At 41.8% G+C, this 14287-nt stretch overlaps 1 protein-coding gene across 3 annotated transcripts in view; it reads left to right on the top strand.

The window, feature by feature from the left end:
* SIL1 (SIL1 nucleotide exchange factor) overlaps positions 1-14287 on the top strand; it is a 237221-nt gene that overhangs the window by 164204 nt on the left and 58730 nt on the right. For all 3 annotated transcript variants that reach the window (XR_013960842.1, XM_080672995.1, XM_080672994.1), the window contains exon 7: positions 3250-3371. Coding sequence is in view for 2 of the 3 variants with exons in the window: in XM_080672995.1 (XP_080529121.1) it covers positions 3250-3371 (122 nt within the window). In the remaining variant the exon portion in view is untranslated. The remainder of the gene's footprint in view (positions 1-3249; positions 3372-14287) is intronic.

The following is a 14287-nucleotide window of genomic DNA, read 5'->3' on the forward strand; positions in this document are numbered from 1 at the left end:
CCCCGCGCTCACTGCTCACTCCGACCTCCGCTCCGCCTCCACACAGCAGTGACGTCAGGACTCCGAGTAACGTCACTGGTTGCTAGACGCCAGTCAGGGTGGCCCTAGCGACCAGTTTACGGTAAATTAATTTTCACTCTGAGACAGAGGCTGGGGCCTTATTTTTGGGGGATGCTTTATATTTCACTCAGAAGGAAACCTGTAAGTAGGTCTTATTTTTGGAGGATGTTTTATTTTCGGGGAACACGGTATTTATGCTTACGTTAGTAAAGCATCCAGTTCGGAGTCTCCCTAGTTAGCTCTGCTATAGCCCAATAATCATTCCTCTTTATAAGGACAGATTAGGGCAGAAAAATCCCAGCCCTGTTTTGGGGTCTTTATGGCAGAGCCAACTCCATACTTACTTCATGTTCCTGGTTAGGCTATTTCTTCAGGTCTATGATACCAGGGACCCATCCATTTTGTTGGCACAGATACTCCAGATTGCCTTTTCTTTTTTAACTTACAGTGGAGTTTATTGCAGTAACATATTTTTCTGACCAAATGCATTCACTGGCTTAATGTTTATTTATTGAGCACCTAACTATATGCTTAGTGCTATTCTAATCACTAGACCTACAATAGTGGGCAGATAAAAACCTCTGCTCTTGTGGAGTTTATATGACTGTTTAAGAATGATCTTCTAAATGGTAAAAACAGGCTAGGCCCACACCAAAACAAGCAAAATACAGTTCTTTAAACTTGATTTCTCTGTTAGAGCCCTCTTCCAGTTTGGAAGGACACAGGTAGGAAAGGGCTCTGTGGCATCTGGAGGAAAAAGGTGGATAGCAGTCACATTGTTGTTGGGCTCTACCTTCCTGGGTTTTCCTGATGAATTGTAGAGTGGGATCAGCATGTGGGCAAGAGGCAGCTTTTGTAGCAACAAAGATACTTTCAAGGGATACTTGAAGCTACTCCTTGAGGAAACTGGCATCCAGTCACCTTTCTGAGGAAGCTCTTCTTATTCCAGGATTTTTTATTTGTATTTATTTCAGAGAGGAAGGGAGAGGGAGAGAGATAGAAACATCAATGATGAGAGAGAATCATTGGTTGGCTGTCTCCTGCATGCCCCCTACTGGCGATTGAGCCCACAACCTGGGCATGCGTCCTTGACTGGAATCGAACCCAGGACCTTTCAGTCCTCAGGCCGATGCTCTATCCACTGAGCTAAATCCAGCTAGGGCTTGTTCCAGGATTCTAATGAAGCTTGGGAAAGGAGATATCCCCTCTTTCATAGAATAAAAGATAGATTGTCTGGACTTGAGGCTTTGGAACTTAAATGATAGCCTAGCCCAGTGCTGAATGATAGCCTAGCTCAGTTCCTAGCCCAGATAGAACTTTATGTAATAACTAGAGGCCTGGTGCATGAAATTCATGCATGGTGGTGGTGGGGGGGTGTCCCTCAGCCCAGCCTGCACCCTCTCCAATCTGGAACCCCTCCAGGGATGTCCGACTTCCCTCTCACAATCCAGGACTGCTGAATCCCAACTGCTTGCCTGCCTGCCTTCCTGATTGCCCCTAACTGCTTCTGCCTGCCAGCCTGATCACCCCCTAACCATTCCCCTGCCAGCTTGATTGATGCCTAACTGCTCCCCTGCCAGCTTGTTTGCCCCTAACTGCCCTCCCTTGCAGGCCTGGTCACCCCTAACTGCCCTCCCCTGGAGGCCTGGTCACCCCTAACTGCCCTCCCCTGCAGGCCTGGTCCCCCCCAACTGATCTCCCCTGCAGGCCTGGGTCCCCCCCCCCAACTGCCCTTCCCTGCAGGCTTGGTTGCCCCCAACTTCCCTCCTCTGCCGGCCTGGTCACCCCTAACTGCCCTCGCCTGTGGGCCTGATCGCCCACAACTGCCCTCCCTTGCAAACCTGGTCCCTCCCAACTGCCCTCCCCTGCTGGCCATCTTGTGGCGGCCATCTTGTGTCCACATGGGGGCAGTCATCTTTGACCACATGGGGGCAGCCATCTTGTGTGTTGGAGTGATGGTCAATTTGCATATTATTCTTTTATTAGATAGGATTAGATAGGATAGAGGCCTGGTGCACAGGTGGGGGCCGGCTGGCTTGCCCTGAAGGGTGTCCCAGATCAGGGTGGGGGTTCCCTTGGGATGTGGGGCGGCCTGGGTGAGGGGCCTGTGGTGGTTTGCAGGCTGACCACGCCCCCCGGTGACCCAAGGGGAGGCCCTGGTATCTGGGATTTATTTATCTTCTATAATCGAAACTTTGTAGCCTTGAGTGGAGCCGAGCCTCCTGCTTGCTCCGTGGCCGCAGCCATCTTTGTTGGGATTTATTTATCTTCTATAATTGAAACTTTGTAGCCTTGAGTGGAGGCCTGGGCCGGCAAGGGCATGCAGAAAGCTTGGCTTCCTCCATTGCCGGGGAAACCCAAGCCTCCTGCTCTCTCCATGGCCTCAGCCATCTTGGTTGGGTTAATTTGCACACTCGCTCCTGATTGGCTGGTGGGCGTGGCTTGTGGATGTAGCGGAGTGATGGTGAATTTGCATATTACTCTTTTATTAAATAGGATGGAAATGTTATGCACTGTCCAATAAATAGCCACTAGCCAGTATTGCTGGTCTAGACTAAAGCCTTTGAGAGTGAGGCTTTTGTTCAGATTTTATCATGATTGTCCAGATTCAGTCAACCTTGGACTGTATGAAGTGAGGAAGAGGGAAGAGAAGGATACTATTGTTACTTCTTCCTATTACTCTGCCAAATCCGCCCCCCCCCACCCCTGCAATGGAGCTCCTTTTATAGTCCCTGACTTCTAATTAAAATAAACTTAAAAAAAAATGTTGCCTCCACCGCCCCCCTTTGGGGTTAGACATCAACAGGAAGCATGGCACCATTTAGTAGTGTTGCTGATGTTGGATCTTTGTGTTAATAGCTTGTATGTTAGGAGTAAGTTTTATGACTTGTTACAATATTAGAATTTTCCAGGACATGTTTGGCCTAAGCAATGAATAGGTGCCATTTCCACCAGTTTCCATACAGGTGCTCATAAATCATGTTAGTTTAATTAGTAGTTCTCAAATTTAAGATTATTTAAAAATTTAGTTTGTTTTTATAAACTCTTTCCTTGTCAGTTAGAAAGGCAACCATTGCTTTTTACTTGACTTTTTAGTTTTGTTTTTGAATAGTCATTAAAAGAAAGGCTATAGGAAGAGCTCTTCTTTGCTTGATGATGATACTGTACTAAGCAGTGCCTTTGTTGCAGATGGATAATGCACAGGACCTGCTTTCCTTCGGTGGCCTTCAAGTGGTGATCAATGGGTTGAATAGCACAGAGCCTCTGGTGAAGGAGTATGCTGCATTTGTGCTGGGGGCTGCCTTTTCCAGGTGAGCAACAAGACAGGGGAGGGTGGGGGTAAGGGGGAGAGATCAACCAAAGGACTTGTATGCATGCATATAAGCATGCCCAATGGACACAGACACCAGGGGGGTGAGGGCATGAGCGGGGGTGGGGGATAGGGGGGTCGGGGGAGCAATGGAGGGATAAGAACACATATGTAATACCTTAATCAATAAAGAAAAAAATAAATAAATAAAGGGGGGGTGAAGAATGGACTTCTCATCAGCCAGGATTGTTTGGGCCCTTCAGGTGAATTCTAGCTTTACTCTTAGATGGAATGGCCCGGGAAAAGGTACACTTAAACTTACGTACATCCCTATCCCTATTTCACTCTAATCTCAAACTAAAGTAAGGGTTTGATTCTACTCTTATTCCAAGTAGATAATATTTTTCACCCAGGATGTCACCATTTATGATTCTCTGTTCTCCCTTATCATATATATATATATATATGTATATATATATATATATATATATGGATATTTAATGACATATTTTAATATATTTTATTGATTTTTTTACAGAGAGGAAGGGAGAGGGATAGAGAGTTAGAAACATCGATGAAAGAGAAACATCGATCAGCTGCCTCCTGCGCCCGCAACCAAGGTACATGCCTTTGACTGGAATCGAACCTGGGACCTTTCAGTCCGCAGGCCGACGCTCTATCCACTGAGCCAAACCAGTTAGGGCTTAATGACATATTTTAGATCACATTCTCTGTTTTATTCAAAGCTAATAAAAAGTTATATATCAATCATAGAGGAAGGGAGATGTACTCCCAACAGTTGATCCTTTTGGAAGTGAAGCTACTTACATACATCTGGTAATGAATAAATTATGAACCTGACCAAGGAGGGTCTTTTGGGAAGAAAGTGTCTTCTTCCTAGTTGTCTGGAACCAGTCAACATGCAATCAGGTTATCGGACCCTCTGAGTTGGGAATTGTTTAAATTTCAATTAGTCTGGCTCATACTAGAAGGCTGATCTCTCCAAAGAGTGGATGCATCAAGGTACGTGGGCATCACTTTGTTATACTCATGTTAAAAATATCAAGATGTCTTTAAGCTATAGTTGATCTATTGGACCTATAGTTGTTTCCAGTTTTGAAAATCTGCTCCTAAGACCATTTGTTTCTACTAAAACAGAAACCAATATTCTGATTCTTGCTATAAGGGAATGGGTGGTAACTATTAGGGTTGTCTTGCTTGGATGCAGGGATTGTGATGTAGGAAATAGGCTATTCTGAACATCTTTAGCATTGGAGACTTTGTTTTGAAAATATTTCCTTTGCCTTTCATCCATACTTATCTTTATTTAATTAGAATCTGTCTGATGTCCTCTCATTCTGAAAAGCTTCAGCATCTTTTTTTTAGTAAATTAAGGGGAAAAGCAGGGAAGACCAGAAAAATTGTTCCTTGAGGAGAGACTGAGAGCACTGCAGGCCTTTGTTTCTCTCATCACTAACCTGCCTTGATCTTGAAGCCCTGCTTCTTCTGTGGTTGAGTTTTTGGCAGTTAAGGCTGTGGCTTCCAAGGGACTCCATTTCCCTTGGTCTCACATACCAAAGGACTCCATTTCCCTTGGTCTCCCAAGATGCTTGTGCATCCACTGAAAAAGTGAAGAATCTAAGTTTGTCATTGATAGCTGTGATTTCAGCCTTGGAGAGGTCCCAGGTCTTATCCTCATAAGGCTTTAGAGCAGCTGTGGGCAAACTATGGCCCGCGGGCTGGATCCGGCCCGTTTGGCTGTTCTATCTGGCCCGCGGAGCCGAAAGAGCGGAGGGTTCTCTTGCTCTCCCCTCCGCTCCTTTACTTTGAATTTATATTAGTTCACACAAACACTCCATCCATGCTTTTGTTCCGGCCCTCCGGTCCAGTTTAAAAACCCATTGTGGCCCTCGAGTCAAAAAGTTTGCCCACCCCTGCTTTAGAGACTTGAGAACTTACTGAGGCTCACGTTTTGTTTCTTAAGCCATGAAAGAACTAAATCAAACATTATTAACATCTTTTTCCAAACCCTTTTTGGAAATCTTTTTCCTAATCCCAAGTACTTTCTTTCCACTTTCAGTATAAACAAATGATCCTACTTGTTCCTTGCCATTGCTTCTGGAAACACATTTCTTGGGGGAAACTGTGTAATAGCTTGATGTCACTTCTTAGCTAAAGGAGACTAAGTGACTTGAGAAGTATGTATTGGGCCTGCTTAGCAGGCCATAACCCACCTGGGGGCTGTGCCAATATGTGGTATTATTAAGACTTTTCTGTGATTGTATGAGGGTAAGACTGTATTAACATTTATGCATTATCACTAAAATTTAAATAGATAAATATAAAATATCACAGTTTATTGTTTTGGTGACAAGCATACTGCTATGTTCAAAACAGTCTAGCTGGGCTTTTGATGGCTCAGTGGAGGGCCATTGCAGTGACAACAAGGTATGGTGCCAGAGCTTTTGGAAGTCAGCAGCAGGCTTTTGAACATCCTGAAAATTGTCAATGTTTTATGAAAGGTAAGACTATTTTTAGGCAGAGAGACAGATTTCAATGCTCTAGTCTGATATTCATTATTTCCTCTTGATGTCCTAAGTATTGGTTCTGCAGCTTCTTCCCTGTCCCCAGCCTACAGGTGCACACAACACTACACTATACCACACACACACACACACACACACACACACACACACACACACACACACACACACACACACACACACTGATTGGATGAGCTTGCTCTTTGTCAAGAGGCTATTCAAGGGATAGTGAGCACAGAATCATGGAGTCCCAGGATTTGGGGCTGTTATTTAGAAGTCATTCCTTCTAGTTTTCTGCTGATGGGCAAGAATACTGCTCCGTCATTCCAAACATTTGAGCAATTCGGAGGACTAGGCACATCACTTTACCTAGAATTAGAATATCTAGTTCAAGTCCAGTCTCTACATTTTCTGGATGTTTGCCTATTGGCAAGTAATTTCACCTTTCTAATTTTCACCATTTGCATTTATTAACTAGGAACAAAAATAGTTGTCCTCTGCATTTCATAAGGTTAAGTGAATATGAAATAACATATACAGTAAGTCCTGTGAAAATGCTTATAAAGCACCTGTCAGTGATAAGAGATGTATAACATCACCATGCTCATCATGTGTCCTTTTTATTTTGAGTTTTCACTACGAGGCAATTATTTCTTTTGTTTTTACAGTACAAACCTTTACTTCTTTATTTTCTCTTCTGTTAAGGTCTTAAGTTCTACCCATAGCATAACTCTTGGTGCTAATCTTACTGTTTCATGAGGGTAGGCATATAATCTTGCTACTTTATTTGCCTACCTGTCTTAATTGTTTAATAAGGCCTTCACACACATCTATGGATAAAGAAATCTCTTCCTTGGTGTTAAATATGAAGTGGTTATTTCAAGATCAAATAGAAAGAATTAACATAATGTAGTTGATGTGCCACTGAATGTTACATGGTCACTGAAATAGTTTGTTCCCTTATTTAAATACTAGTAGCCCTGCGCACGAATTCGTGCGCCAGTAGGTCGCTGCCACCCTCCTGTAGCTCCCCCACCCCCCATAGCTTGCTGCCCTGCCCCCTCCTGTAGCTCTCCGCCTCCCACTTGCTTGCTGCCCTGCCCTGTCCTGTAGCTGTTCACTGTCCCACCCTCCTGCAGATCCAGTCATTACGCTGTTCGTCGTTACACCTCGGCGTAATGGATAATTAGCATATTCCTCTCTTATTATATAGGACAGTGGTCGGCAAACTGCGGCTCGCGAGCCACATGCGGCTCTTTGGACCCTTGAGTGTGGCTCTTCCACAAAATACCACGTGCGGGTGCGCGCGTACAGTGTGATTGAAACTTCGTGGCCCATGCGCAGAAGTCGATTTTTGGCTCTCAAAAGAAATGTCAGTCGTTGTACTGTTGATATTTGGCTCTGTTGACTAATGAGTTTGCCGACCACTGATATAGGATTATTAATACTTATTTATGGGTTGCACACATACTTATTTTCTGCTGTTTGTTGCCTATGGATAAGGCAGGTCAAACTTGTATAAGAAGATATGTGTAGATAGGGAGATAGGAGTCAGATGCTTTTGGCCGCTTCATCTTTTTATGGTTTCTTCTTCTCTTTTTTTTTTAAACCTCTTTTCTTCTTCAAGTCAGTTATTTTCAGTGGCTTTTCTATGACCTGATTTCATCTCATGATGGCATCTGTGTGTGTCTGTCTACATCTGACCTACCAGGATTCTGTGGAGTCCCGAACAGGTCATTTGTATTTCTGTGTATAGGAAATCTCAGAAACGCCTTGTGAATTTCAGAGGCCATGCAGCCTTCTGTAATCTGGTTTTTCTTTAACATTCTCAGCAAACTATCTGCCTCCTTTTCTTTTCTTTTCTTTTCTTTTCTTTTCTTTTCTTTTCTTTTCCTATATGTAACCTTGACCTTTATATATATTTTATTGATTTCAGAGAGGGAGAGAAAGATAGAAACATCAATAAGAGAGAATCACTGATTGGCTGTCTCTTGTATGCCCCCCACTGGGGATCAAGCCTGAAACCCAGGCATGTGCCCTGACCAGTAATCGAACTATGGCCTCCTGGTTCATTGATTGACCCTCAACCACTGAGCCACACCAGCTAGGCTGTAACCTTCACCTTTTAACTGTTAATGTTAAATTATCAAGAAATTGATGTGCTCACACTAGGGAACACTGACTTTTGCTGTTCTCCTGGCCTTGCCTCAGTCACTTTTGGTGTTCTACATCCACCTTTAACAATTCTCATTCTTATATGAATTATTATGTAATTACATGGCTTCTTTAGCAGGTTTTGGGTTAAATAAATCTCTTTATAAAATGAATGTCTTCCCTATTCTTGACCATGTACCCTCTCACCCCAGGCTTTATTGACTTTCTAGTTTTCTCAGTTGTACTCTTCTCATTGAAGTTTTTTTGTTTGTTTGTTTGTTTTGTTTTTTTTTAGTTAGACCAACAGCTTTATTTAAAAAATGAAGACAAAATAAGTAAGTAAATAAAAAGGAGGACAGCAAAGTTTCCCTACTCCCATAATTCTTGTCATATTGGCCTCAGGCTTGGGTCATCCGGGCATCCTGCAGCCCAAGAGCCTTACTGAAGTTTTACCAACTCATTTTTAACCATTCGACCATTGTCCCGTCTTCATCTATTGGCTTCCAATTTCCAGATTTCTTTCTTGACACACTCAGCAAATTTCAGTGCTCATCTGTCTTTCCTGGTGAGCTTACTGGGGTCTCCATTCTCAACATTGTCTTTATCTTTACTTCTGTCATCCACTAGATATCTTAAAACTCGCTTCCCATTTTTCCCAACATCTCATGTTCTCTGATCACCTCCGTTGTCTCTTCACATTTTTATCTCTCCTGTTAAACACGGATTTTGTCCTTATTGTGACCTCCAGCATCTGCACATCTTTCTGTTTTCCCTTCACCATCAGTACTCCTCACTGTCTTCCCTCTCTTTAGGCTCCTTCCTCTTAGCCCAGTGGTCGGCAAACTCATTAGTCAACAGAGCGGCAAACCGCGGCTCGCAAGCCGCATGTGGCTCGTGAGCTGCAGTTTGCCGACCACTGTCTTAGCCTATAAGTGTTCTCAGTTACCTCCATTAACTTGTTAATCCAATTGCCTCTAACTTGACAACCTGAACTTCCTTTCTTTCCAAACTTCTTGAAAGGGTAGACAAAAGGGGATCCAAATAAGTGCACATGAGTGTTACGTTCCTGCCATCCCTGAACATTTTCAAGAGTATTTTGGAATCATCGACATCTCTGTAGCAGTCTATAATGTCAACCACTGCTTTCTTTTGGAAACTTTACTTCTTGGTTGCCACATGATTGTAGTCCCTTATATATCAGTAATTAATTACTCCCTCTTCTTTTCCTTTATGGCAACACCGTCTTCTTACTATCTCCTAATTATAGCTATTCACCAAGATTTTTCCGGCCTTGTCTTCTTTCTCTGTTTTCTCTGCCAGTAGTCCTACCTTTTCCCATGGTTTCAAATACTACCTCATTGTGGGTTGAACAATGTCTGTGTTGAAGTCCAGCTCTTCTCCTCAGGTTTCATCCTCCATTTCCACCAGACTACCTAATTGCACCTCAAAGTAAGGATAAGAAAATGGAATTCATTTTTGTCTCTCTCACAAACTAGATATTTCCTCCCATGTTCTCTTTTTTAAATCTATTCTTGGCAGTATGATTGTCGTAGTTACCCAAGCTTGAAACTTCTGAATGATATTTGAGTCTTCTTTCTCCTTATTTAGTTGGTGAATGAATCCTGTGGATTTTTATTTCCTCTGTTGTTATCTACTAAACAACTTTTTTAAAAATAAAAATCTATTTTAAGGAATCTTGATATTATGAGGGAAGCAATGTATTCAGGGAGGGGATTCCCTCTCCTACTGCTAGGAAATGAGCCATCAATAGTCTAAAGTAAGCATAGTAATACTATTCTCCATGGAAATAGATTGATTTATAGATGGGCATGTGACCCAGTTCTGACCAATGAGACATAAAGAGATGTTTGCTGGGAAGGATTTTGCCCTTATAATAAGGTAAGGAGACCGTGCCCACTCTTCCTGCCTTATTATAGTTGTCTTGGAGCTACAGCAGTTTGCTTATACCACTGAGGTGAAAAGCAAAAGGACAAAAAGCCTTCATGCTGAGGAGCGTAATAGAGAGGAAAGACCGAAGGAGACTAGGTCCTTTATGATATAGTTTAGCCACTATCCTGATTTTGGAACCATCTACTTCTAGACCTTTGTGAGAGAGAATTAAATGTGTGCTTTTTAAAAAAAATAGTGTCATTACTTTGTTACTTGCAACTGAACATAGAAGGCTAGAGATTGTGATGAGGTCAGACATTTTAGATGCCAGCATTTGAATAAACTTTCAAATGTGACCCCTAGGACTAGTTCTGACTTCTTGACTCCAGGAACTAAATTTTCACACTCCTGCCTTAGCCAGTTGATTGGAGTGTCATCCCATACACAAAAAGTTTGTGGGTTCGATCCCCAGTCAAGGCACATACAGCAGCAACCGATCAATGTTTCCCACATCAATGTTTCTCTCTCTCTGTCTCTCCCCGCTCTCTTTCTAAAAATAAATAAAAACATATCCTCAGATGAGGCTAAAAAATTCTTTTTTACAACTTTTTCAGTAAAAGGGGAGATGCTCAACCATTTATTTTTTATTTTTATTTTTTAAAATATATTTTTATTGGTTTCAGAGAGGAAGGGAGAGGGAGAGAGAGATAGAAACATCCTATATAATAAAAGCCTAATATGCTAAGTGTCCGACTGTTCATTCGACTGTTCGACCAGTTGCTATGATGTGCACTGACCACCAGGGGGCAGACACTCTGACCAGTGGGTTAGCTTGCTGCCGATCGGGACTTGGCGAGATGGGCCGGGCATGCCCTGAAGTCCTCCCGCAGTCCCTTCCAGTCCCCAGTTATGCACCAGTGTGGTCCCTCGGCCTGGCCTGCACCCTCGGGGGATGTCGGAGAGCCAGTTTCAGCCTGATCCCCATGGGCCAGGCTGAGGGACCCCATCAATGCACGAATCCGTGCACCGGGTCTCTAGTCAACGATAAGAGAATCATTGTTTGGCTGTCTCCTGCATGCCCCCTACTGGGGATCGAGCCCGCAACCTGGGCATGTGCCCTTGACCAGAATTGAACCTAGGACCTTTAGTCCACAGGCCGATGCTCTATTCACTTAGCCAAACCGGCTTGGGCTGCTCAAACCATTTCGTATCTATTAAATTGATTAGTATATTAACCGAGATTGGCCATAGCTGTAGCTCTTAAAGCTACATTCAAAGTCTTATTTCTTTTTTCTAATGGCAATTAATGACAAATGGAAAATAAACTCTAAGCCTGACCAGTCACCCTGAGTATTACGGAAACCAAGACTTCATTTTGGAGAAATAGGCATCACTTTGCTTAACTTGTCCCTTTGGCGTTTAAAAAAAAAAAAAATCTATCTTTGTGATGTGCTCCTGCCTCCTCCACATCCTCAGTGTGGCCGCCATCAGATTTTTGTTGTTATTCACTACCTCGTTCTTAATTTCTTCCCTGGATAACTCCAGTCAGAAAAGTTCTTTCCTTTCAACTTCATTAGCTATTGTTGTTTGGACTCCTAAACTAACTCTTTAATATATGCAATTCTCTGTGTATGCCAGGTCTTTTCTCTGTGTCTCCCCTCTCTCCACAACCCCCCAAAAAGTGAAAGCTTCATGAGAATGGAAACTGGTACCTAAGTCTACCCACAGCAGCTTAAAGCATTTCAAGGTACAAATTAAATGGCCTAACACAAAAGCTGAACTCACCAGAAATCGGTGAGAGGAATGAAGTCACTAAGAGCAGGGAAGCTTTTTATTTTTCTCTTCTATTTTGTTTGATTTTTAAAATAATGCGTATGTATTGTTTAAAATTTAATTACAAATATAAGTAACAAAACAAAACAGAAATAGGAGATTTCTGTATCTAGCAAATGGTGGTTTACATTTCCCAAGAAGCATTCTTGGTTCAGAATATCTGAAGATAACTGGATTAAATATTTAAACATTTCTTTAAATGCTCAATTCACCTGACAAACTGTAGGGCCACTGCTTTGCATAACTAAAGGGGAAATTAATAACATCATATTCTTTACACGGTGGCCCTGCAAGAAAGAGAAGGCTTAAAGACAAATATAACGGAAAGCACAAATCCTAAGAGATATGGAACAAGGAAACTTACAGCTGTTCTGGGGACATTTGCCATTCCCTAATGGCCAACAGCTTTTGGTTTTAACAGGCTTTGTAACTTGGGGAACAGGAGACAAAGCCTACAGCCCGTGAAAGGGAGAATTAGGAAGATGAAAATCTCCCACTCAAAAGGAGATATTAAGGCAATTTGGCTTTGAATAGAAGAGAGAGAAATTCTCCAGAAAATTTTTTACCTAGTACAGCCCTAAAGTGCATTTGGACTGGAAAATAATATTCCTTTTGTGGTCTGAAAATATCCAGCCTGAGAATTTAGTCTAAAGTGGTCTTGATAAATAATAAACTGGAAAAAATGTTTGCAACTTATATTAGCAACATAGCATTAATATTACTAATATATATAAAGAACACCTAAAAATAGACAAGAAGCATACTAATAACCTTGTTAAAAAAAAATGGGGTAGATACAACTTATAGAATAAAAGAAATGTAAATGACTTAACCATGTGAAAAAAAATGCTCAACCTCATTCATAAGATAAAGACCAATTAAAACTACAGTGAAATACTGTTTCTCACCTCTCATATTGGCAGAAGACCAAAAGTTGATAGCTTCTCTTTTGTTTTGTGGTTACCATGTCCTTCATATATACCAAGCTATATTTAAAGCCGTCTTTTTAAAGTTGATGATCACTTAAGTTTGAACACATTCTAAAATCACTACCATTTTTAGTCACACCCCTCGCCCCCCATGGTTCGGTCATTTTTTTACTTCTTTTGTGTATGTGTGTTTGTGTGTATTTTTTAATTTAGTGTTGTAATTACACATGATCTTTCTACTTTTGCCTTTTAACCTTTGTACCAGCTTTATTGCTTGTTGATCCACTGCTTTTATTTTGTTTGCCTTTGTCATATAGTTTTTTTCTTTGTGATATTTTCTTATTCATATTTTTATCTTTTTCTTTTTAAAAAGTGGTGATAAGCCCGGCCAGTGTGGCTCAGTGGTTGAGGGTTGACCCATGAACCAAGAGCAGGGGTCCTCAAACTTTTTAAACAGGGGGCCAGTTAACTGTCCCTCAGACCGTTGGAGGGCCGGACTATAGTTTAAAAAAAAAACTATGAACAAATTCCTATGCGCACTGCGGGCCTGGGATGAGTCAGCTGCTAAGCAGGATGGGCAGCACGTGGCCCGCGGGCCGTAGTTTGAGGATGCCTGACCAAGAGGTTACTAGTTTGATTCCTGGTCAGGGCCCATGTCCAGATTGTGGCTCGATCCCCAGTAGGTGGCGTGCAGAGGGGCACCAATTGATGTTTCTCTGGCATAGTTATTTCTATTTATCCCTCTCCCTTCCTGTCTCTCTAAAAATTAATAAAAATGTATTTTTTAAAAAGTGGTTATAAACTCATTCAGCCCTTTCTTATCTGGGTAGTGCTTTATCTCTCTTTCAATTCTAAATGATAGCCTTGCAGGGTAGAGTAATCTTAGTTGTAGGTCTTTGCTTTTCATCACTTTGAATATTTTATGCCATTCCCTTCTGTCCTGCAAAGTTTCTTATGAAAAATCAGCTGATAGTCTTATAGGAGCTCCCTTTTACAAAACTAATTGCTTTGCTTTTGCTACTTTTAAGGGTCTCTCTTTGTCTTTAACTTTTGGTAGTTTAACTATGATGTGTCTTGCTGTCGGCCTCTTTGGGTTCATCTTGTTTGGGAGTCTATATGTTTCCTGGATCTGTATGTCTGTTTCCTTCAACAGGTTAGGGAAGTTTTCAGTCATTATTTCTTCAAATAGGTTTTTAGTCTCTTGCTCTCTCTCTTCTCCTTCTGGCACCCCTATGATTCAAAGGTTGGTATGCTTGCTGTTGTCCCAGAGGTCCCTTAAACTGTTCCTATTTTTAATATGTATATATTTTTATTTTTGATGTTCTGATTGGGTGTTTTCCACTATCTTGTCTTCCACACCACTGATTCCATTCTCTGCTTCATCTACTCTGGTGCTGATTGTCTCTAATGTATTCTTTATTTCAGTTATTTTATTCTTCATTTCTGACTCGTTCCTTTTTATGGTTTCTATCCCTTTGTTGAGGTTCTAACTCAGTTTACCTATTCTTCCCCTAACTTCATTGAGTATCCTTATAACCAGTGATTGGAGCTTTCTATGTGGTAGATTG

The sequence above is a fragment of the Plecotus auritus genome (genome assembly GCF_963455305.1).
Source record: "Plecotus auritus genome assembly, chromosome: 6".
Classification (NCBI taxonomy): domain Eukaryota; kingdom Metazoa; phylum Chordata; class Mammalia; order Chiroptera; family Vespertilionidae; genus Plecotus; species Plecotus auritus.